Raw genomic sequence first — 23,967 nt, 5'->3', positions numbered from 1 at the left:
ATGAGTCGAAAATAAAATATTTGTAATGTTGTACTTGTTGTGGACGAAATTCATGCTAATGTTGAGTTTTTGAGCTAGCGCCCAATTGAGTATGGTTAAATGCACACAATAATGTGATTTTTGTAGAAGGTCAGATTAATATAATAGTTCGATTAAAACGTTTAGATGCTTTACAAAAACGATTTCCCTAATAATCCTGTTTACATGGTCACATCTGAAAGCAGGCTACCTGATGGCACTCTGATAAATGCAGAAAATAAACGTTCTACCACAGCGACCATGTTATTTTTGGAAGTATATCTGATTTTGAGTTCGGACATATAAAGTTTGTATGTGAAAAGTACTTCTAAGACTCATACATGGGTTCCAAACTCACTCCACTCATGCTCGAGGCTCATTTGACTGCAAATATATGATAGAACGCTCCAATAGGATCTCGCTAGCAAGTGCTTGGCTCTGCCAACTTCCTCTTTGTTCCGGTCACTATGATTCATTTGCTCCCATTTGAAACGACAGGCCGTGGTCTATCTTGGGTTAGTTCTAAAAATCTTTGTTAACAAGGCGACACTCCATTTTAACTCCTCCTCCACATGTACTGGATCGGTTGAACAGTGCAGAAGACAATCTCACTCGAAAGTTTTTTTCTACGTTTTAGGTTAGGGGTGATCAAACTGCTGCCACCGATAACCACGCTTTGAGCTCGGGCTCAGACACCACACGGGCATTTTCGAGTGAGTTTCATATAAACGGTCTCCGGCTGTATGCTTTTCCCCTCTTATTGCATTTTTTGGGGGGATCAACTTTAATCAAGAACAGAAGCGTATAGGAGCAAAGTAAGTGTTTGCGTGTAGGGGAGCACACAACACCGTCAATTTACTTTATATTACACAACGGGTGGGTCTAATCCCGGATGCAGGTTGGTTAAAACCGCATTCCAGCCTCTGTCTATTCCACAAATTACCACCGGCTGAAACTATGACGTTGAAATGCCTATGTCCTCTTCGATTTGACTGGGTAATCAATTGTCATATCAACCAAGCTAGACAATTTGTAAACTTGGTCTCCAGTGTAAAACGCATCTAGACATTATCTCCCATGTATTTTAGACTAGCACTTGGCTTTCAATAGCGGAGATTTGTATAAACCTTGCTGACTGTCTCTGACATTTACAACATTGTTTCAGTATTGAAATTCGATCTCCAGTTGTATAGTTAAGCAATAAGGCTCGGGGGCGTGTGGTATATGGCCAATATACCAGGGTTAAGGGCTTTTCTTAGAGTGCCTGGAAACAGCCCTTAGCCGTGGTATATTGGCCATATACCCACTAGCGGTTCTGGGGGAGGGGGCAGGGGGGGGGGGGGGCAGTGCCCCTGTGACAACAATTTTGGACCCCCTTGTGGCCCCCATAAATGTGGAGTATGAAATCATTTTTACATAACTCATTTTTGCTATCGTTCTTTTTTTACATCCATTATTAGACAGTGGCAACTCGGAAAACACTATTTTAACCCACACATTTTCTAGAGGGACGGCTTTAGGCGGAACACAACAGTATCGTACCACATGCATCTGCATTATGAACATGGTCTTTTGCCTGCTAATGCCTACAATGCAGTGAAGAAAACGATATGACAACAATATCATATAATGTAACTGGCCCCTCTAACAGTACAACTGGCCCCAGCTTGGCCCCCCCTCAGTTGAAATGGTCTAGAACCGCCACTGCATATACCACAGACCCCGCGGTGCCTTATTGCTATTGTAAACTGGTTACCAACGTAATTAGACCACTACAAATAAATATTTTGTCATATCAGTGGTGTATGGTCTGATATACCTCAGACAATCAGCATTCAGGGCTTGAACCACCCAGTTTATAATTGCATATATACCTTTCTGTATAGTTTATTGCACACACACCGTAGGCTACAGCGCATCTAAGTGTTGGCCTACCAAATGTTGTCGAATGTTTCATTGGCATGACACGGAGTATAAGGAAAACCGGTATCAGATTTCAGGCTAACAAATTCAGGCTACATTGGTAAAAATATTGACTCTGTTTACTTGCGAAGGCCTATTTGGCTAATAACACATCAAACTCAATTGGAACATTTTCACTAGGCTATTCCATTTAGACAAAAGTGAATGTTGTTTCTGTGGATGCACTATGCAGTGCTACAGGAGCTCCCATTAGGGCCCCAGGTAAAGTATTGGTAGCTGCCAATGGCCCTCTGTTTAAATCCAACTTTATTTAAAGTGCATTTTAAAACGCAACACACTTTACAGTAAAACAACAACATTCAAGAGATACAAGAAAAACATGTATAAGGGCTGTAATGTCACTACTGTTATTAGTGTGTCCAGGTTGAGTGATTCTATTGACAGGTACCTTTCAGGTATGGGGAGGATGAGTTCTCCACACTCTCTTGCTTTGACCACCATGTGACAGAAAGAAAACAGCTGAGCGTAACAGTATGCCAGTGGAAGGGAGGACAGTAGCAGGTGACAATTCAGTTGCAGCCATTCTGTAACATATTTGGTAACAGAATGACACATTTTAATCATTTAATAAATCACAAACCAAGTTATCAGTTAAAACACTAACAATACTGAACAAAAATATAAACGCAACATGTGAAGTGTTGGTCCCATGTTTCATGAGCTGAATAAAAAATCCCAGAAATGGTTTCAAATTTGTTTACATCCCTGTTAGTGAGTATTTCACCTTCTCCTTTGCCAAGATAATCCATCCACCTGACAAGTGTGGCATATCAAGAAGCTGATTAAGCAGCATGATCATTAAAGGTGCACCTTGTGCTGGGGGCAATAAAAGGCCACTCTAAAATGTGCAGTTTTGTCACACAACACAATGCCACAGATGTCTCAAGTTTTGAGGGAGCTTGCCATTGGCATGCTGACTGCAGGACTGTCCACTAGAGCTGTTGCCAGAGAATTGAATGTTTATTTCTCTACCATGTTTATTTCTCTACTTCTCATTTTAGAGAAGTTGGTAGTACGTCCAACCAGCATCACAACCGCAGACAATGGGTAACCACGCCAGCCCAGGACCTCCACATTTGGCTTCTTCGCCTGTGGGATGGTCTGAGACCAACTACCCGGACAACAGAAACAATTTATGAACAAACTGTCAGAAACCGTCTCAGGGAAACTCATCTGCATGCTTTTCGTCCTCACCAGGGTCTTGACTTGACTACAGTTCAGCGTCGTAACCAACTTCATTGGGCAAATGCTCACCTTCGATGGCCACTGGCACGCTGGAGAAGTGTCCTCTTCGCAGCTGAATCCCGGTTTCAACTGTACCGGGCAGATGGCAGACAGCATGTATGGCGTCGTGTGGGCAAGCGGTTTGCTGATGTCAACGTTATGAACAGAGTGCCCTGTGGGAGTGGGGTTATAGTATGGGCAGGCATCAACTACGGACAACGAACACAATTGCATTTTATCGATGGCAATTTGAATGCACAGCTATACCGTGACGAGACCCTGAGTCCCATTGTCATGCCATTCATCCGCTGCCATCGCTTTATGTTTCAGCATGCTAATGCACGGCCCCATGGTGGAAGGATCTGTACACAATTCCCTAAAAATGTCCTAGTTCTTCCATGGCCTGCATACTCGCCAGACATGTCACCCATTAAGCATGTTTGGGATGCTCTAGATTGACATGTACGACAGTGTGTTCCACTTCATGCCAATATCCAGAAACTTCGCACAGCCATTGAAGAGGAGTGGGACAACATTCCACAGGCCACAATCAACAACCTGATGAACTCTATGTGAAGGAGATGTCTCGCGCTGCGTGAGGCAAATGGTGGTCACACCAGATACTGACTGGTGTTCTGATCCACGCCCATACCTATTTTGTAAGGTATCTGTGACCAACAGATGCATATCTGTATTCCCAGTCACGTGAAACCCATAGATTAGGGCCCAATGAATTTATTTCAATTGACTGATTTCCTTATATGAGCTGTAACTCAGTAAAATCTTTGAAATTGTTGCATGTTGCATTTTATGATTTAGTGTAATTGGTATTAGCTTAAAAATATTTTCTATGTGGGGTTTTTTGTAACAGAATGACAAGACACTAGGCAATATTTCTTACATTTACAGAAGGCAAAACTAAATATAAATGTTTTATTATTAATTATTCCACATTTTTAGGATGGAAAATGTATATATGCCTTCATTTCTAAAAAAAATATACTCTCTTAGCTTCCAGTAGTATATTTTTTGGCCAAGGTCTTGATTTTCAGAGTTTGGTGGATGTGTAACTTGGTTGGGTAATAGAAGATATGGGAATCGTTAAGCTCTTTCCCCTCTGCCATTTTCCTATCCGTCAGTCAATGGTGGTTTTGGTCCAATGTCTCAGTGTTCATGTAACCAGACAAGGATGTCTCTGATTATTGTGGAAGCCCCCCGCACCTCTCTGATTCAGAGGGGTTGGGTTAAATGCGGAAGACACATTTCAGTTCTACAACTGACTAGGTATCCCCCTTTCCCTTTACTAGCTGTAAAGTCTGACATAAGAGATTGGTCTATGGCTACATTTACATTTTAGTCATTTAGCAGACGCTCTTATCCAGAGCGACTTACAGTAGTGAATGCATACATTTCATAAAAAAAAATTCTCCGTACTGGTCCCCCGTGGGAATCGAACCCACAACCCTGGCGTTGCAAACGCCATGCTCTACCAACTGAGCCACGAGGTTTGTTGACATTGAGTATGGAGGATGCATTAAAAACGGCATCCTATTCCCTACATCGTGCACTACTTTTGACCAGAGCCGTATGGAACCCTTGTCAAAAGTAATACACTATATGGTGACATTTGGGACAAAGAATTAACACTTTTTCTTCCCAGATGTGGATAGTCAATTCCATGCAGCACAAAGAGAATCAGTGACATGGCTTTGGCCCGTGACGTTTGTTTACATGCTGCGCTTCACATCGAGACTGGCGTAATGGTTGTCGTGGCACAAGGTTCATGAGCAGATTCCGGCTCAGGTTGGCTCTGTGGTATGAGTCAGACATCTGTATCGTCTTGCAGGGATGACTAGGACTCACGCGCACGCTGTTGCTCCACCGTCCCTGCAATAGAGCGCGTGGGTCCTTATTCATCTCCCTATTCATTTTCCTTAGCCGAGAACGACCCCCTAAAGCACAGGCGTCAACCGCATTCCACAGAGGGCCGAGTCTCTATGGGTTTTTGCTTTTCCCTTGTACTTGACTGATGAATTAAAGTCGCTAGTTAGTAAGGAACTCCCCACACCTGGTTGTCTAGGGTTTAATTGAAAGGGAAAAACCAAAGACCTGCAGACACTGGGCCCTCCATGGGATAAGTTTGACACCCTAAAGGGATGTGCTTTTGACTATATTGACTGTCCGTCTGTAGGAGGCATAGCTCTGGTAGCTGCGTAGGCAGGCCAGAATCAGACCGATATGTGTCTCTGTGTGCAGGGGCCATGGCCTTCCTGGGGACAGCAGTGAGGAGGGTGGCTAGCTGCCGTCCGACCATCTCCCCCCTGCGCCGCTCTGCCACCACCTCCCGTCGCTACAGCTCCAGTTCAGAGCCCACCACGGAGAAGAGCGTCCCCTACGAGAATGTACTCAAGGTCTGTGTGATGGTTTTTGTGTCATCCTCTATGGTTATGTCCGAAATGGCACCCTGAACCTTAGTCCCTATCGGCCCTGGTCAGAAAGTAGTGCATTATACACTGAATATACCAAACATTAGGAATTCCTTCCTAATATTGAGTTGCCCACCCTTTTACCCTTAGAACAGCCTCAATTTGGCGGGGCATGGACTCTACAAGGGTGTCGAAAGCGTTCCACAGGGACGAAAGCATTCCCCATGTTGACTCAAATGCTTCCCACAGGTGTGTCAAGGCTGGATGTCCATTCTTGATACACACGGTGAAAGAACAGCTAGCAGGAGCTCGTCTGAGCGGTTGGCTTCTGAGCCCTCACCTGCTATGTCCAGTACTTGTGCTGATTCAGACCCTCTACAGCAGTGTTTCCCAAACTCGGTCCTGGGGACCCCAAGGCGTACACTTCTTGGTTTTTGCCCTAGCACTACACAGCTGATTTTAAAATAATCAAAGCTACATGATGAGTTGAATCAGCTGTGTTGGCAAAAACCAAAACGTGCGCCCCTTTGGGCCGCCAGGTCCAGGTTTGGGAAACGCTGCTCTATGGGACGTTTTTATTCCTTTTCTTCCTCACCACCACAAATGAGGCACACACACACACACACTTCAGGTATTTATGATGGATCTTGTAATAACTTGGGATCTTACTTGTTGTGGTTATTTCGATGTTCGCACAACATTGACATTCGTGTTACTGTCGACAAAAAAAAGTCCTCAGAAACCGTACTCTTTCCGGACGATGATAACACTCTGACCTGAGTGGGCGGTGCAGTGTCCAGATGCACATTTCCAAGCGCTCTGATTGGTTTGGAATGGCAGCGCTAGGATTGTTGCGTAACCCCTAAGTTAGACTGAGCAGCCAAACTAATCGCATTGCAGTTCTTCACAAACCGGTGCACCGACTACCGTACCTCGTTCAAAGGCACTTAAATCTTTTGTCTTGCCCATTGAATGGCACACATACACAGTCCCTGTCTCGATAGTCTCAAGGCTTAAAAATCCTTCTGTAACCTGTCCCCTCCCCTTCATCTACACTGATTGAAGTGGATTTAACAAGAGACATCTATAAGGGATCATAGCATTTAACTTGGATTCACCTTCACCATGTCAGTCTGTCATGGAAAGAGCAGGTGTTCTTAAGGTTTTCTGTACTCAGTGTATAGCGTTTTATTTATGTACGTTGCAAGGCCGTCAATGTAAATAAGTATTTGTTTTTAATTGACTTGCCTGGTTAAATAAATACATAGGTTAAATGAGGACCACAATGATCATGTGTTTACAGCTTCTGCCCCAAGCATTAGACTCCTGAACATCTAATCAAATGGCAACCCAGACTATTTGCATTGCCCCCCCGCTGCCCCTTCTATGCTGATGCTACTCTGTTATCATCTATGCATAGTCACATGAATAACTCTACCTACATGTACATATTACCTCAATGAACCGGTGCCCCCGTACATTGACTCTGTACCAGTACCCCCCTGTATATAGTCTCACTTGTTATTTTACTGCTGCTCTTAAATAATTTATTTTTTATTTAACACTTATTTTTCTTAAACTGCATTGTGGGTTAAAGGCTTGTAAGTAAGCATTTCACTGTAAGGTCTACACGTGTTGTTTTCAGTGCAAGTGCCAAATAACATTTTTCACTCAACAATTTGGTACATGTATTTGTTGTTTTATTTCATATAAAAAATAAAATCTAATAAGAAATGTAGTTTTACTGTGTGTGCCTTTAAAAAAAAAGGATTCTATTTAAACAAATCTCATGGTAGGTGGAGGGTGGCAGTGGGCCTACCAAGCCCCTTCCCAAGTCAGCAGAGGCTGTGGTAATCGGAGGGGGAAGCCTGGGATGCCAGACCGTCTACCACCTAGCCAAGATGGGCATGACCAACGTGGTCTTGCTAGAGAGAGACAGACTGACCGCCGGAACCACCTGGCACACAGCAGGTAGGTAGTACCCACCTAAACACCCAGAAACCTATCCGGGCTGTGGCTTTTGCTACTATGGATTCATTAATGTGTAGGGTTGTTTTGTAAATGGATCCATAATGTATATCAGTGTTTTTTTTTAAATCCTGGTCCTGGGGACCCAAATGGTAATATGGAGGATGTATTCAAGGTAATGTCACATTAAATGCCAATAGAAAAATAAATGCTTACAGATTTTTTTCACTTTTGGTTACTTGACGTAAATCGCATACTCTATGAAGTGACGGGGGCATTCTTATGACATTGCCGGCAGTAAAATTTGAGCTCAATTTCCAAAAAGACAAGTTCTGTAGCTTTCGAGTGATATGCCACCGAAATTGACAGTGGGTAAAGCACTGCAGACCCGGTACTGGGTCCAAAACAACCATGCAGTTTAACAGGTTTTAAAGGAGAAAACTATAACCTCTGGGATTGTTAAAGGGGAGTCTAATTGGGTGGAAAACACATTTACTTACATATTAGTCTCCCTCTCCCCCCTCTGTCTGTCTTCGTCTCTTTCTTTCCCTTTTGGTCTCTTTTTCTCTCCTGCTCCCTCACTAATCATCACCATCTCTTGTGGTGTCTCTGTCCCAGGTCTGCTGTGGCAGCTGAGGCCCAGTGATGTGGAGGTGGAGCTGCTAGCCCACACCAGACAGGTGATCAGCCACGACCTGGAGCAGGAGACCGGTCTAGAGACGGGCTGGATCCAGAACGGAGGCCTCTTCATCGCATCCAACAAGCAGAGGCTGGACGAGTACAAACGCCTCATGTCGGTACGCTCATACAGGACCAGACTACACTGGACTGGGGTCTTAGGTTAGACTGGTTGGGGTAGAGGTGTCTCTAACAAGCAGAGGCTGGACGAGTACAAACTTCTCATGTCGGTACGCTCATACAGGACCAGACTACACTGGACTGGGGTCTTAGGTTAGACTGGTTGGGGTAGAGGTGTCTCTAACAAGCAGAGGCTGGACGAGTACAAACGCCTCATGTCGGTACGCTCATACAGGACCAGACTACACTGGACTGGGGTCTTAGGTTAGACTGGTTGGGGTAGAGGTGTCTCTAACAAGCAGAGGCTGGACGAGTACAAACGCCTCATGTTGGTACTTATTGTAGACTGGGCCCTGCTGCTCCAGACTGGACTCAACTGAGTGAACTTGTATAACTTGTTGGGGTAGAGGCTGGGTACTGTACCTATGGGCCTTACTGGTCCAGACTAGACTGAGTAACCTACCTCTCCAGCGAATTCAGTAAATAGGCCAGAGGTAACTTGCAGTGTGGGTGTGAGATGAAATACCCAGTTTGATTTTTATTAGGATCCCCTTTAGCCGACAGCTAGTCTTACTGGGGTTCGACATAACGAAAAAGACATTCGACAATAGACTTTACAATTTGCATGCATTTAAAAACATTGTGTGTGCGTGCATCTATCAGTTCCACATACATGTCAGTACATAAACACAACAAGTAGGTCACATGGGGGAGAGGCATTGTGCCGTGAGGGGTTGCTTTATTTGTTCTTTGAAACCAGGTTTGCTGTTCACTTGCGCTCATGGCCCTGTAAAATACTGTCGGTTTCCTTGAATTTGTTCTGGACCTGGGGACTGTGAAAAGACCCTTGGTGGCATGTCTGGTGGGGTAAGTGTAAGTGTGTGTAAGTTGACTATGCGAACAGTTTGGAATTTCCAACACGTTTGTTAATGTTTCTTTTAAAAATGAAGTGACACAGTCAGTCTTTCCTCAACTCTTAGGCAACAGAGACTGGCATGCATAGTATTAATATTAGCCATCTGATTACAATGTAGAGCAAGACGTGCCGCTCTGTCCTGGGCCAGCTGCAGCTTAACAAGGTCTTTCTTTGGAGCACTTGACCGTTTTGCTTATTGCACAAATAATCTCAATCAAATCACACAACACCCATATGGGGCAGGGGGAGACAAGTTAGCAAATATAGAGGATTTATGAAATGTAATATTGCAGTGTCAACATTTCAGTCTTCGAACTAGGGAAATTCCATGGTAACAGAATTATGCTCAGACTTAGATTTCACTTTTAAAATGTATGCCAAACAAAAAAATGATTGCAAAGCTAGTCCTACTCCAGTCTCCTTTTCAGCTCATTTACTTAAGGCATAGCTCAATAGGTGGTCCAGGTATTCTCATGACATAGCACATTTTTCTTCAAGCAAGGGAGGCAGATGACATCCCAAATGCCCTAATCCTTGAAGTTAGCAGTTGTGTATACATTTTTTTTTTTTTAAACAATGTTGTAGCAAGCTCAAGGTTGTGGGGTTTCCCCATCACCAAGTTCAATAACAAAACAGGCACCAGTAGCCCAAATAGAATGCGAAGGGGAAGTTTTAGGGATTTTGGTACACGGGGAATTCACCAACCACCTCAGTCCACAAGCCATTCTCTTTGTCTGGTACACGGGGGGGGGGGGGGGGGGGGGGGGCGTAGTCCAAGTCACAACGTGCAAACACACAGCTCTCACGCTCGTTTCTCTCACCTCCTCTGCCCTTTTGTGCAGGCTGCTTCCCCCTTTATCCCCAAACACTCCCTGGTTTAACGAGTCAGTCTTGCCTTGTTGGGGCAGGAAGTCCATATAAGGCTTGCGGGTGGAGCCAGCGATCTGCAAGATATCTCCTCAATTACCAGCCCCCTCACCTCTCCCCGCCGGCTACCTCAATGTCTTTAAAGAAACCATACAACTCTTTGCATAAGGAGGACTTAACAATTTCCACTGAACATTGTGCATAGAGTTGTATTGTTCATTTAACTTTGCAATCATTGATTTTTGTTTTCCATACATTTTAAACTGAAAAGTCTGTTGCAGTTGGTTTTTTTAAATTATTATTTTCCCTTAACGCAACCACCCCTTCCCTAATTGGAGTAAACTAATGGACAACAATACTTAGGCTTCCACTTCCAGCTACATAAACTTCACAGACAGTATATTTTTCATTAGTTGTCTTTTTGTTTGTTTTTAGTCCCAGCCTTCAGCTACCCTCAACCCCTCACATCTATCTCTGAAGACCATCCAGTTTTGATTTCTAGCTGGAATATATTTTTCCGCTGTGATTCTTCACAAAAGTTCCTAACCTTTCTATTCTCATAGTTTCTACAGATAAAAAACTTAGCTAAGAGTATTATTATATTATTGATCGATAGACTGTCACCCAGCTGTGCTCTTGGCAGAGTAACTCCAAGTAAATGTTGCATTTTTCAGCCTTTCCTGAACCTGTAACCAAAAACAAGCTACAAATGGGGAGTACCAAAACAAATTATCGGATTATTCTGTCTTTCCGCAGCAAAATCTGCAGAGCTGGAATGGTTGTATCCCCCATATATATAACGTTATATTGGTTTCAAGAATTTTGTATAATAATTTATATTGAAAAATTAGAAGATTTCTGGCGTCATTTTGTGTATCAGTTCATAAACCATGTGCCATGGAATCGGTACACAGAAAATCTCCTCCCAACTATTTTGCAACCTGTATAGTGCAGCTGTGAATTTTTTGGTCCTTAAATGACACTGGTATACTTTTTTTATTTAGCACAATTTTCTTTAGCCTATTTTTGTCGTTAATGCAGGGCCAACAGACAAGTTCCTTCCCTTCTGCCCTTTCCACTTGCCTCTATTTTTGCGGTAATGCAGTCGGTTGTATTGGATAGAGCAGACATTTCCATATATTTTTGTTAACTGCATGTGTGTCCTACTTATGATATAATTTCCAAAGATTTTACCCTTTTTTAAGTATTTCCCCAAAATATAGTTTTTTATCAATTAGTATATTTGAGTTTAACCATAATATTTGTTCTAGTAAAGTGATATGTGTTTGCTCATATAATAAAAAAAATCAAGTTGTTAGATTTAGGCAGGGCCATAAGTAAATAGGTAAACTGGGATATGACTAAATAATGAATCAGGGTGATTTTTCTACAAATAGACAGGTAGCCAAATTAGATAAGATTTTGCTAACTTTCTATTAAAATGTATTGTAGTGACGTGATTTATTTATTTCGGGATATGACTACAGAGTATGTCCACTTCACCGTCGGACCATTTTATTGGTAAACTACACGGTAATGTAATGTCATCTTTTTTTTTTAAGATTTTGAGTTGAGTAATATGGTGCACTTGTCATTCGGTTTCAATCTAGAGAGGTTAGAAACATTATATAGATCCTCTGAGGCTATATACACCTTTTTGTTTTTAAGCCCTGGATTTCTAGGCCCCTGATATTATTGTTGGATCTGATTTTAATAGCTAACATTTCGATGGCCATAATGAATAGATATTCCGATAGTGGACAACCTTGTTTTACTCCTCTCGACAGTTTAATACTTTCTGAGAAGTAGACATTATTTACTATTTTACTCCTGGGGTTACTATACATAACTTTAACCCATTGTATAAGAGATTCTCCAAAATTAAAATAGTCCAGGCATTTATATATACATTTCAGTCATACTTTATTAAACGTCTTTTCAAAGTCAGCTATGAATACCAGGCTTGTTTTCCCAGATTTTTCATAGTATTCTATTGTTTCCTGTACTTGTCTTATATTATCTCCAATGTATTGTCCATGGTCTGATTTAGGATTAATAATATCCGACAATACCTTGTTTTAATTCTATGCATTTTGCTTGGTTTTTGGCATCGCAACACGGAAGTGTAAGGGCTCTCCAGTTTTTTTAGGTGGACTGGCTCTTTAAATTTACCATCTGGGTCCTGTTTCAGTAATGGTGAAATCAGACCTTCTTGCTGAGTATCTGATAGTCTAGCATTTTTAAGAGAGTGGTAAAAACATGTTAATAACAGACCTTTTGAGTGGAATTGCCATGCAAAATGGAAGTGTGGTGCTGTCTCACGAGGATGATGTAATTTATTGTTCTTCTCTCCAGTTGGGAAAGGTGTACGGTATTGAGTCCCACGTCCTGTCCCCCGCTGAGACCAAAGACCTGTACCCTCTGATGAACGTAGATGACCTCTATGGCACGCTGTACGTCCCCAAGGATGGCACCATGGACCCCGCTGGCACCTGTACCACCCTGTCCAGGGCAGCCACTGCCCGTGGTGCCACGGTAAAGATAACACTCACGCATGCATGCATACACAGGCTCATGGTCTTGTGATGAGTAAGCCTTGCCTGCGACTTCAGAATCAGTGTCACCCTCGGCCCAAGAGGGGAATCTCCTATTGGGCTAACAGGTTAAGATGTTGGTTTCTCCCACGGGAGACCAGCGTGACACGCACGCACACAAATATGCCAAGTTACTTAAGCGTTACATGGCTTGAGTATTGACTGTTATTTGCTTAATTTTTCTCTTCCCACTTGTGTACTATTAAAGATGGAAACATTATCTTGACACCGGCGTACAGTTGCACCTTTAATGGTCAGTAAAAGACATTGAGTGGGCTATAAACCTGCAGTTCCTTAAGGTAACAATGTTTTTTCTAGACAGCTCAGGGGCTGAGCTTCTGTCCAGTTTATCTGTGTTTTGTAGTGTAGGGAGGTCAGTGAACCCTGAGCATCAACTCGGCAGGGTCCAGTCTACTGTTCCATATTCTCTTTTCTGCTATTAGTGATAGTAATGAATATTAGACAGTAAAACCTTTAGATGGCCAGCGATAGATACCAAACTATGGCACTTTATACTCTGTTGGCACTACTGTTGGCATTGCTCCTGTAACACCCACTCACCTACTCTCAATGGCACAAAAAGCTCCTGAAGAATTCATCTCTATGCTATTATGGTTTTACCATATAACTATTATGTGATTGTATGTTATAACCAATGTTCCCTCTAAGCTGTGGACGTAGCTCCCCAGAGACTGCCATGCAGAATGAAAAATCAGCCCACGCAGAGAAGCACGAGATTGAACTTCACTCAACTTCCTAGAGTTTTCCCCATTAGTTAACACTATCAACTTTTCCCTTTACTGTGGGAATTGTGATCGAATTAATGCAATATTTGCCACCAAAACGAACTATGCAAGAGATTTTGTTGTAGGCAGAGCATATCGGTGTAGGATTCTATTGTATTGACAAGCTCTACACAGACCGGTGCGCCATAACCAATCTGAGCTGCAGTAGGCCTATATGCAAATAGACCATTGCCATATATGGATTTGTGCCATTCATTTTGAACTGGACTGTTTTACAGCATGAGCTGTCGTGATTATTATGCATTTGTTTTCAGATCAAAGCAAGAGCAGCATGTAGCCACGTGTGCTCATTTGTTTACATTCTTTGCTAGTTAATGATTTAGTAGCCCAGTTATTGCTAATTTGTTGTCAGCAATATGGGAGTGATTGCTTCCTATAAGAGCACAAAACGTGTAGATTTCTAGCCATCTCTGAAAAGCTAGTCTGGTAAATACCTTTATTGTATCTTAGAAGGGCAGTGTTTTATTTTGAGACAGGCTTGAATAAGCTAAGTAGCCAGTAGGCAAAGGGTAGCATAATTTGTCTGATTCTCTGTAATGATGGTATGGAAATAATAATGAATTGTGGTTTCTTGCATCAAAGAACACAACAAAATGTTCAGTCACCTCTTTGTCTGATAAACTGCTTGTTTTCTTTTCAAAAGGCTCATGGAATTTAGGCCTAAATTGAACCCCATACATGGCTGCTAATGTCGGCTGAATGATAGAACCGCTCTTTCCATGTTAAAATGTTATGTGATGCATTTTCTCCATTGGTTTTTATAGTAGGCCACTCTGGTAGGCCTACATTATGATCAAATAGCCACAGTAGCCGACATGGCCACTGTTAAAACAGTAAATTAAAGCGGGTACAGCCTCATTGTTCAAAGTAAACGCGTGCCTGAAGATGCACAGAAATTTCACAAGGTTCAAGTTTGCACTCAGCAGACCTGAAATTGTCTCCGTGCTTAGAAATATTAGAGGGAACATTGGTTATAACATAATGGATCGTACCTGGCTCCACCAGGGGTCTAAAGGGGGATTAGCCCCCTCAGTTCAAACTTTTGCCCCCTTAAACTGTAGTTCTATATCCCTATATAAAAATGGCAAAAAAGTTCAAATGATTGAGTGACAGGTTGGCGCAAAAAAACTAAAATCTCCGCTGTGCTGTGTCAGCACAATGGACAGAGCGTGCCGCGGTGTGTCTGTAGGGGGGCTATGGAAAGCCACTGGGGTGGTTATGCATGATTCCTTTGGGTTTCCATAAAAGCAGGAAAAACCGCTTCTCATCTCTGTGGTAGACTAAATGAGTAACATGATACGCCTCCGCTTGTAATATTTGATTTAGATTTATAAGGGTCGAACTGTCTCCTTTCTGCTCCTCTGCTGTTCCTATGGGCGGTGCTCTGCAGGAGTGTCTGACCTATGATGGGATGTGTAAGGTTTTCATCCCGACATTGACCGACACTGAATTGATTATGACTGAGCGCTCTTCGGTGCCTGGAGAGAAGGTGTGCTGTGTCCTTTTCCCAATGCTTGGAGAGAAAATGACTCCACCGCAAATGTCCCTGGGTGTGGAACTTGTCACTGCTGGGGGGTCAGGAGACAACCCCAGTGTCCACTGTGCATCGTTCGGGAGAGAATGCTCCCTTACCTGCTTCAACAAAGGCCCATACGGGGAGGTTTGTGCCCTAACATCGCCAAAAGGTTAGTGGACAGTGTTTAGGGCCTGGGCAAAGTGTTCATCTGCTATGGTGTTCCTTTATTTGCGCTACCAACCTACATTCACCAAATGGACATGCCATGTTGGTCAATATGTATAATGTAGTCATTGCTCGGTTGGAATGTGCCATTCTGCCCTGCTGATACATGTCTATTAGTTTGGATAGTGTGGTTAGAAATACTGAACAGTAATGATTTTAGTTAAAGGGAAAATGACCACTGCTACGTTCTGACAATGTTTGAGGTTACTGCTTATGTGTGAAGAACATGTCTCCAGCATAGTTAATAATGTCCAGACCAGAATAAGGGGAGGGGTATGTGGTGAAGAAGCGCTATAGGCACGTCTCTCTCCACTATTGGGCACCGACTCCTGCCAATTTGTTTCATTGTGTCAATTTTTATCAATGCCCCGTGAAATATACACTGAACAAAAATATAAACGCAGTTGCAGCTCATATGGAAATCAGTCAATTGAAATAAATTCTTTAGGCCTTAATCTATGGATTTCATATGACTGGGAATACATATATATATATATATATATATATATATAAATAAAAAGGTGGGGGCGTGGATCAGAACCAGTCAGTATCTGGTGTGACCACCATTTTCCTCCTTCGCATAGAGTTGATCAGGCTGTTGATTGTGGCATGTGGAATGTTGTTCCACTCGTCTTCAGTGGCTGTGCGAAGTTTCTGGATATGGGCGGGAGCTGGAAAAACGCTGTCGTACATGTCGATCCAGAGCATCCCAAACATGCTTAATGGGTGACATGTCTGGTGAGTGGTGGTGATGAGGTTATGGCGGCGGATTAATGGCACGACAATGGGCCTCAGGATCTCATCACGGTATCTCTGTGCATTCAAATTGCCATTGAGAAAATGCAGTTGTGTTCTCTGTCCTTAGCTTATGCCTGCCAATACCATAAGCCCACCACCACGGGGCACTCTGTTGACATCAGCCAACCGCCAGCTCACACGACACCATACACGCTGTCTGCCATCTGCTAGGTACAGTTGAAACCGGAATTCATCCCCGAAGAGCACACTTGCACACAGCGTGCCAGTGGCCATCGAAGGTGAGCATTTACGACGCCGAACTGTAATCAGGTCAAGACCCTGGTGAGGACAACAAGCATGCAGATGAGCTTCCCTGAGACGTTTTCTGATTGTTTATGCAGAAATTCTTCAATTGTGCAAACCCACAGTTTAATCAGCTCTCCGGGTGGCTGGTCTTAGACCATCCCACAGGTGAAGATCCTGGGCTGGTGTGGTTACACATGGTCGGTGGCTGTGAGGCCGGTTAGATGTACTGCCAAATTCTCTAAAACGACTTTGGAGGCAGCCTATGGTAGTGAAATGAAAATGTAATTATCTGGCAACAGCTCTTGTGGACATTCCTGCAGTCAGTATGCCAATTGCATGCTCCCTCAAAACTTGAGACATCTGTGGCATTGTGTTGTGTGACACAACTGCACACTTTAGAGTGGCCTTTTTCTCCCCAGCACAAGGTGCACCTGTGTAATGATCATGCTGTTTAATCAGCTTTTTGACATGCCACACCTGTCAGGTGGATGGATTATCGTAGCAAAGGATTAGTGTTCACTAACAGATGTAAAAATTTGTGCACAAAATGTGAGAGAAATGTTTTTTTCGGGGACCAACACTTTTTTTGGGATCAACACTTTACATGTTGCGTTTTATATTTTTGTTCACTGTGTATATTTGTCAATATTACCGTCATCTTTGAAACACCAGCGCTGTGAAAATAAATCCAACACTCGTTTGCACCTCTACCTACCTGCCTGCCTCCTGATGAATCTTTGTCCTTAGAACTGCTAGAAGGCCCCTATTTTATGCTGACACGGCGCAGCGGAGATACATTAGGCTACAGATTCCACGCCAACCTGTCACTTCGAAAGCACTCAATGAACTTTTGTTTATTGTGGTATAGCATGATATAAGCAGAATTCAATATAATTCCAATGCGAGAACCCCCCCCCCCCCCCCCCCCAGAATTGTGCCCCCTCACCGATTTTCAACTGCCCCCTTAGTCACTTTATCCTGGCTCCGGGTCTGGTATGGATAAGTCTTGTTTCTGGTCAAGTCACACAGTCAGAAAAAACTCCTGGCGATAGCCATGAGTATTATAACTATAGATACGTGTGGGTATACAGTACATGGGGTTGTCTTTCACCTCATCTCTGATTGGCTCGCTCTCCTGTCAGGTGATAGAGAACTGTCCAGTGACGGGGATCCAGGTGAGCACAGACGACATGGGAGTGAAGAGGGTCAAGGCTGTGGAGACCTTCCACGGAACCATCCAGACCCCCGTGGTCGTAAACTGTGCAGGTTAGGACAGTCGTCTATCACAGCGATTCCCAATTATTAATTTTTTTGGTTACTGTACCCCAAATTACATTTTGCTCTGTCTAGAGAACCCACAAAGTACCCCCTTGTGCATTTTACCAGTAGGCATATGTTCTGGCCTCCTATTTAAGCATCTGGACGCTATTCAAGATCATTGAACCATTACAAAAAGCCCTTAACAAGAAATAGTGTTGATTTTGACGGCTCATTGATGAGTAGTTATTTAGGATGCAAGGTGATTTTGTAGGTCAGGGATTCTGCACAGTCGGACTGCAATGTTGATCTGTAGCACGCACTGTCTCTCTTTGCCCTGTCAGGAGTGTGGGCCACTAAGCTGGGTGAGATGGCAGGAGTCAAGGTGCCACTCATCGCCATGCACCATGCCTACGTTGTGACAGAGAGGATCGAGGGCATCCAGGTACGTCCATACGCACTCATGTTGCACGCGTGCCGCGCACACACAAACAGCACCATGCAGACATGGTGATCGAGGGCATCCAAGGAAAAGGAAGAGCCTGTCTTGTTTTTACCATTGTGTAGTTGTAATAGTATTACTTTATTGATCTCAACTTGGGAAACTGATTTATCACCACAAAAATAATCACTGTCAGAGGGTCAGTCCAGGTGACACGTGCTATTTGACCGGAACTTTGATCTGCAATATTATTCAGGTTGCTCATGCATGTCGTACTGCTGACTAGAGGGCCAGCTGAGGCTCCAGTCTGCTCTCGGTTGTCACTATCTGGCCAAGCTGCAAAGCTGGAAGTTCTACAATTGATCTTCTTAAAATGTTCAGCCTAACCTTAACCCCAACCACACTGCTAACCTTATGCTTAAGCCTAACCTTAAATTAAGACAAAAGTTTATTTTAGTTTTCATACATTTGTTACGATATGGCCAATTTTGACTTTGCAGCTTGGCCATATAGTGTGAACCAGTCCTTTCCTCTCTCCCACCACCAGGTCTCTCCAGCAGGGGGCACTGTGACACTGCAGGCCCCTGTCTTACTTCTTCCCTTCAGTGTAGAGCAGGTATTCCCAAACTGGGGTATGCGTACCCCCAGTACATTAGTGTCTAGTTTGAGAAACATACGCCTCACAAGTCCTCAACTGGCAGCTTCGTTAAATAGTACCCGCAAAACACCAGTCTCAACAGTGAAGAGGTGACTCCGGGGTGCTGGCCTTCTAGGCAGAGTTGCAAAGAAAAAGCCATATCTCAGACTGGCCAATAAAAATCAATTATTAAGATAGGCAAAAGAACACAGACACTGGACAGAGGAACTCTGCCTAGAAGGCCAGCATCCCAGAGTCGCCTTTTTACTGTTGACATTGACTGGTATTTTGCGGGGACTATTTGTCACGAACCGGCTCATAGTCCGTAACAAAAAGGGAGACAACATGGAGATCAGTTAATAAATATTTTGTTATTCCTTAAGTAAACTAAATACAGTTAACAATGGTGTGTGTGTGTGTGTGTAATCAGTAGTGTAAGTGAGTGGTTGCGTGCATAAATGTGATAATGAGGGGTGTTCAAAAAGGTGCCAAAGCAAAGAAACGGCCACAAAAATACCACAACCAAAATCTATAAGTGTCTGCATGGAGTGAGTCTCCTCAATGAATGGGGAAGTGGTGCATTTATCCTGGGACACACCCGGGCCCAGGTGTGTCCCATGTCGCTGACGACCCTCCCATCTCCGCCCGCCGACCTCCTAATAAGGAAAACAAGAGCAAAGAGAAAGAATACGGCAGACACCCCCCCCCCCCCCCCCCCCCCATAAAACCGGGGACCAACAAGGACCCCGGAAATCCATACCAGTCACACAAACAAATTGACCCAGCCTCTGCGTTCCAAATTGACCCAGCCTCTGCGTCCCAAATTGATGAGGGGGTACGTGTTCACACTTCCACTTGCCCAGCCAACCTCGTCCTCCCCAGACCTCAGCAACCTTTGTGCACAGGAAGCAACCTTTTAAGAGGAAAGAAGAAAACGAGACCAGAAGAGAACAGACAGGAGCGACAGAACAGGACAATACCAATCAATGGTCAGTCATGTAAACATTCAGGAACAGGACAATACCAATCAATGGTCAGTCATGTAAACATTCAGGAACAGGACAATACCAATCAATGGTCAGTCATGTAAACATTCAGGAACAGGACAATACCAAACAATGGTCAGTCATGTAAACATTCAGGAACAGGACAATACCAATCAATGGTCAGTCATGTAAACATTCAGGAACAGGACAATACCAATCAATGGTCAGTCATGTAAACATTCAGGAGCATGACAATACCAAACAATGGTCAGTCATGTAAACATTCAGGAGCATGACAATACCAATCAATGGTCAGTCATGTAAACATTCAGGAACAGGACAATACCAATCAATGGTCAGTCATGTAAACATTCAGGAGCAGGACAATACCAAACAATGGTCAGTCATGTAAACATTCAGGAACAGGACAATACCAAACAATGGTCAGTCACGTAGACATTCAGGAACAGGACAATACCAAACAATGGTCAGTCACATAGATATTCAGGAACAGGACAATACCAAACAATGGTCAGTCACATAGACATTCAGGAACAGGGTGAACGAGAGCGCATCAGCAACAAGCTCCAACGAAAATAACATCTCAGGGTCCTTCTCATTAAATTTTGGCAACATAACAGATTATTTTTGTTGTTGACGTTTATCACTAATTTCAATCTTGAGGTGTTAAGCGATCTTCAACAGCTGTTCTTTAGTACATCATTCGAACAGTTCCTCTGATGGGAAGCGAATGAACTCGTCTACATTAGACACCGTAGTCAGAAGTAAATACTTAAAAGATTATCGCTCTTCCCTTCTGCTGAGCACACCAGACCGGACCACAACAAGAGAAATGACAATCACACTGGGCACCACAGAAGAGATCTTAATGGATCTTCCCCAAAACCTACAGTAACTCAACCCTCGTCTTCGTGCGGATATGCGGTGGGTGATTACGCACTATAGCCCGCTGGCAAGGAAAATAAAAAGCACGTCGCTAAGCCTAACAGGGGGAAAAAGAAAGGCTATAGCTCCGGGTAGCAAGTGGCACTACCCAAATCTCCCACTGAGGTACACATCGGATTGTATTCACCTCAGACCGATGTCCCAACAGCGAGTAGAGCAAGAGTTTCCAGCCTGGGCAGGGGCCTGAAAACAAACCAATGTACTCTCTCCAACGCAGCACACAACCAACTATCCACCGCAGTGGCCATGGAGAGAGTCTCCTCAATGAATGGGGAAGTGGTGCATTTATCCTGAGACACACCCGGGCCCAGGTGTGTCCCATGTCGTTGACGACCCTCCCATCTCTGCCCGCCGACATACTATTAAGGAAAACAAGAGCAAAGAGAAAGAATACGGCAGACAGAGTGGGAGGGTCGTCACATATTTAATGAAGCTGCCAGTTCAGGACTTGTGAGGCGTCTGTTTCTCAAACTAGACACTCTAATGTACTTGTCCTCTTGCTCAGTTGTGCACTGGGGGCTCCCACTCTTTCTATTCTGGTTAGAGCCAGTTTGCGTTGTTCTGTGAAGGGAGTAGTACACAGCGTTGTACGAGATCTTCAGTTTCTTGGCAATTTCTCGCATGGAATAGCCTTCATTTCTCAGAACAAAAATAGACTGATGAGTTTCAGAGGAAAGGTCTTTGTTTCTGGCCATTTTGAGCCTGTAATCAAACTCACAAATGCTGATGCTCCAGATACTCAACTAGTCTAAAGAAGGCCAGTTTCATTGTTTCTTTAATCAGAACAGTTTTCAACTGTGCTAACATAATTGCAAAAGGGTTTTCTAATGATCAGTTAGCCTTTTAAAAGGATAAACTTGGGGCTTCCCGGGTGGTGCAGTGGTCTAAGGCACTGCGCCACCCAGAGACTCTGGGTTTGAGCCCAGGCTCTGTCGCAGCCGGCCGCGACCGGGAGGCCCATGGGGCAGCGCACAATTGGCCTAGCGTCGTCCGGGTTAGGAAGGGTTTGGCCGGCAGGGATATCCTTGTCTCAGCGCGCACTAGTGACTCCTGTGGTGGGCCAGGCGCAGTGCACGTTGACCAGGACGCTAGGGGTACGATGTTTCCTCCGACACATTGGTGCGTCTGGCTTCCGGGTTGGATGCACGCTGTGTTAAGAAGCAGTGCGGCTTGTTTGGGTTGTGTTTCGGAGGACGCATGGCTCTTGACCTTCGCCTCTCCCGAGTCCGTACGGGAGTTGCAGTGATGAGACAAGACAGTAACTACTAACAATTGGATACCACGAAATTGGGGAGAAAAAGGGGGTAAAAAAATAAAACATTAGTAATTATAAACTTGGATTAGCTACCACAACGTGCCAAATAACACATGATGGTTGCTGATAATGGGCTTCTGTACACCTATATTCCATAAAAAATCTGCCGTTTCCAGCTACGATAGACATTAACAATGTCTACACTGTATTTCTGATCAAGTTGATGTTATTTTAATTGACAACAAATGTGCTTTTTTTATGCATTTCAAGTAACAGGTAAAAGTTAATTTGGGGAATTTCTTCCCTTCTTAATCCGTTTGAGCCAATCAGTTGTGACAAGGTAGAAGATTTGTTAAGACCAAGTCCATATTATGAACCGCTCAAATAAGCAAAGAGAAACGACAGTCCATAATTACTTTAAAACATGGTCAGTCAATGCAGAACATTTCAAGAACTTTGAAAGTTTCTTCAAGTGCAGTCGCAAAAACCATGAAGCGCTATGATGAAACTGGCTCTCATGAGGACCACCACAGGAGAGGAAGACCTAGAAGTTACCTTTGCTTCAGAGGATAAGTTCATTAGATTTACCAGCCTCAGAAATTGCAGCCCAAATAAATGCTTCAGAGTTCAAGTAACAGACACATCTCAACATCAACTGTTCAGAGGAGACTGCGTGAATCAAGTCTTCATGGTCGAATTACTGCAAAGAAACCACTACTAAACACCAAAAAGAAGAGACTTGCATGGGCCAAGAAACATGAGCAATGGACATTAGACTGGTAGAAATGTGAGATTTTTGGTTCCAACCACCATGTTTTTGTGAGACGCAGAGTAGGTGAACGGATTATCTCTGCATGTGTGGTTCCCACCGTGAATCATGGAGAAGGAGGTTTGATGGTGTCAAGGCACACTTAACCAGCATGGCTACCACATCATTCTGCAGCGATACGCCATCCCATCTGGTTTGCGCTTAGTGGGGCTATCATTTGTTTTTCAACCAGACAATGACCCAACACACCTCCAGTCTGTGTAAGGGCTATTTGACCAAGAAGGAGAGTGATGGAGTGCTGCATCAGATGACCTGACCTCCACAATCACCCAACCTCAACCCAATTGAGATGGTTTGGAATGAAGGAAAAGCAGCCAACAAGTGCTCAGCATATGTGGGAACACCTTCAAGACTGATGGAAAATTATTCCTTGTGAAGCTGGTTTAGAGAATGCCAAGAGTGTACAAAGCTCTTCTAGGCGAAGTGTGGCTACTTTGAAAAATCTCATTATATTTTGATTTGTTTAACACTTTTGGGGTTACTACATGATTCCATATGTGTTATTTCATAGTTTTGATGTCTTCACTATTATTCTACAATGTAAAACCCTCGACTGAGTAGGTGTCCAAACTTTTGACTGGTACTCTATTTGACATTTTTATCATAATTGAGTAATAATTAATTGGAGTTGCCCGATTTATTAAATTCTGGCATTACCCACGCCTCCTTTAAGACTCCATATTGTTTAATCTGTAGGTGCTACAAAAATTGGTGTCATATGAAGCTTTACTGCTTGCTCTATAATATGAGTAGTATTTTGATTTCAATAATATAAACATGAATATTGAAAATATTTTTTTTTTTTACAAATCTATATTGTTGAACATAATATATATACTCTACTGACAGAATGGGATTTCTGCTAGTTTTGTTTTATACAAATAAATTGGCATAGACAATTTAACCAATCACAGCCCTCCTTTTACTTGTATCATTGCACATACTGCAAATCACCAGCAAAGTGGGACCATTTTTTAAATCCATTTTCACATTCACTCTGTTGGTAATGCTTGTTTTCATGTTATTTGATCAATCTTTTTTTTTTTTGATGTGGATGTTTTGCATCTTTGCCTATAACTTTGCACCTTTTTGATGTAAATGTTTTGAGGACTGGGTTTTGCGCTTTCTGTATTCCATTAGAATGACAATCGCAGAGAAAGGGACAGGGCAACAACTCTTACAATTCCAACTATTGAATCCTGCATGATAT

At 43.3% G+C, this 23,967-nt stretch overlaps 1 protein-coding gene across 2 annotated transcripts in view; it reads left to right on the top strand.

Annotated features, from left to right (window-relative positions):
- Nucleotides 1-533: 533 nt before the first annotated feature.
- Nucleotides 534-23,967, top strand: part of sardh (sarcosine dehydrogenase) — an 89,656-nt gene continuing 66,222 nt past the window's right edge. Inside the window, exons 1-7 of one of the 2 annotated variants that reach the window (XM_014125682.3) lie at nucleotides 534-731; nucleotides 5,482-5,636; nucleotides 7,448-7,622; nucleotides 8,238-8,416; nucleotides 12,556-12,735; nucleotides 17,528-17,651; nucleotides 17,987-18,087. In XM_014125682.3, coding sequence (XP_013981157.1) covers nucleotides 5,487-5,636; nucleotides 7,448-7,622; nucleotides 8,238-8,416; nucleotides 12,556-12,735; nucleotides 17,528-17,651; nucleotides 17,987-18,087 — 909 coding nt within the window. In that variant the 5' untranslated portion in view covers nucleotides 534-731; nucleotides 5,482-5,486. Of the gene's footprint in view, nucleotides 834-5,481; nucleotides 5,637-7,447; nucleotides 7,623-8,237; nucleotides 8,417-12,555; nucleotides 12,736-17,527; nucleotides 17,652-17,986; nucleotides 18,088-23,967 lie in introns of both variants that reach the window. The other variant, XM_014125677.3, reaches the window with a different exon arrangement.

This window comes from Salmo salar, chromosome 01 (assembly GCF_965601325.2).
Source record: "Salmo salar chromosome 01, fSalSal1, whole genome shotgun sequence".
Lineage (NCBI taxonomy): Eukaryota > Metazoa > Chordata > Actinopteri > Salmoniformes > Salmonidae > Salmo > Salmo salar.
The sequence above is the reverse complement of the archived record's forward strand: the minus strand, read 5'-3'. Positions and strand labels throughout refer to the sequence as shown.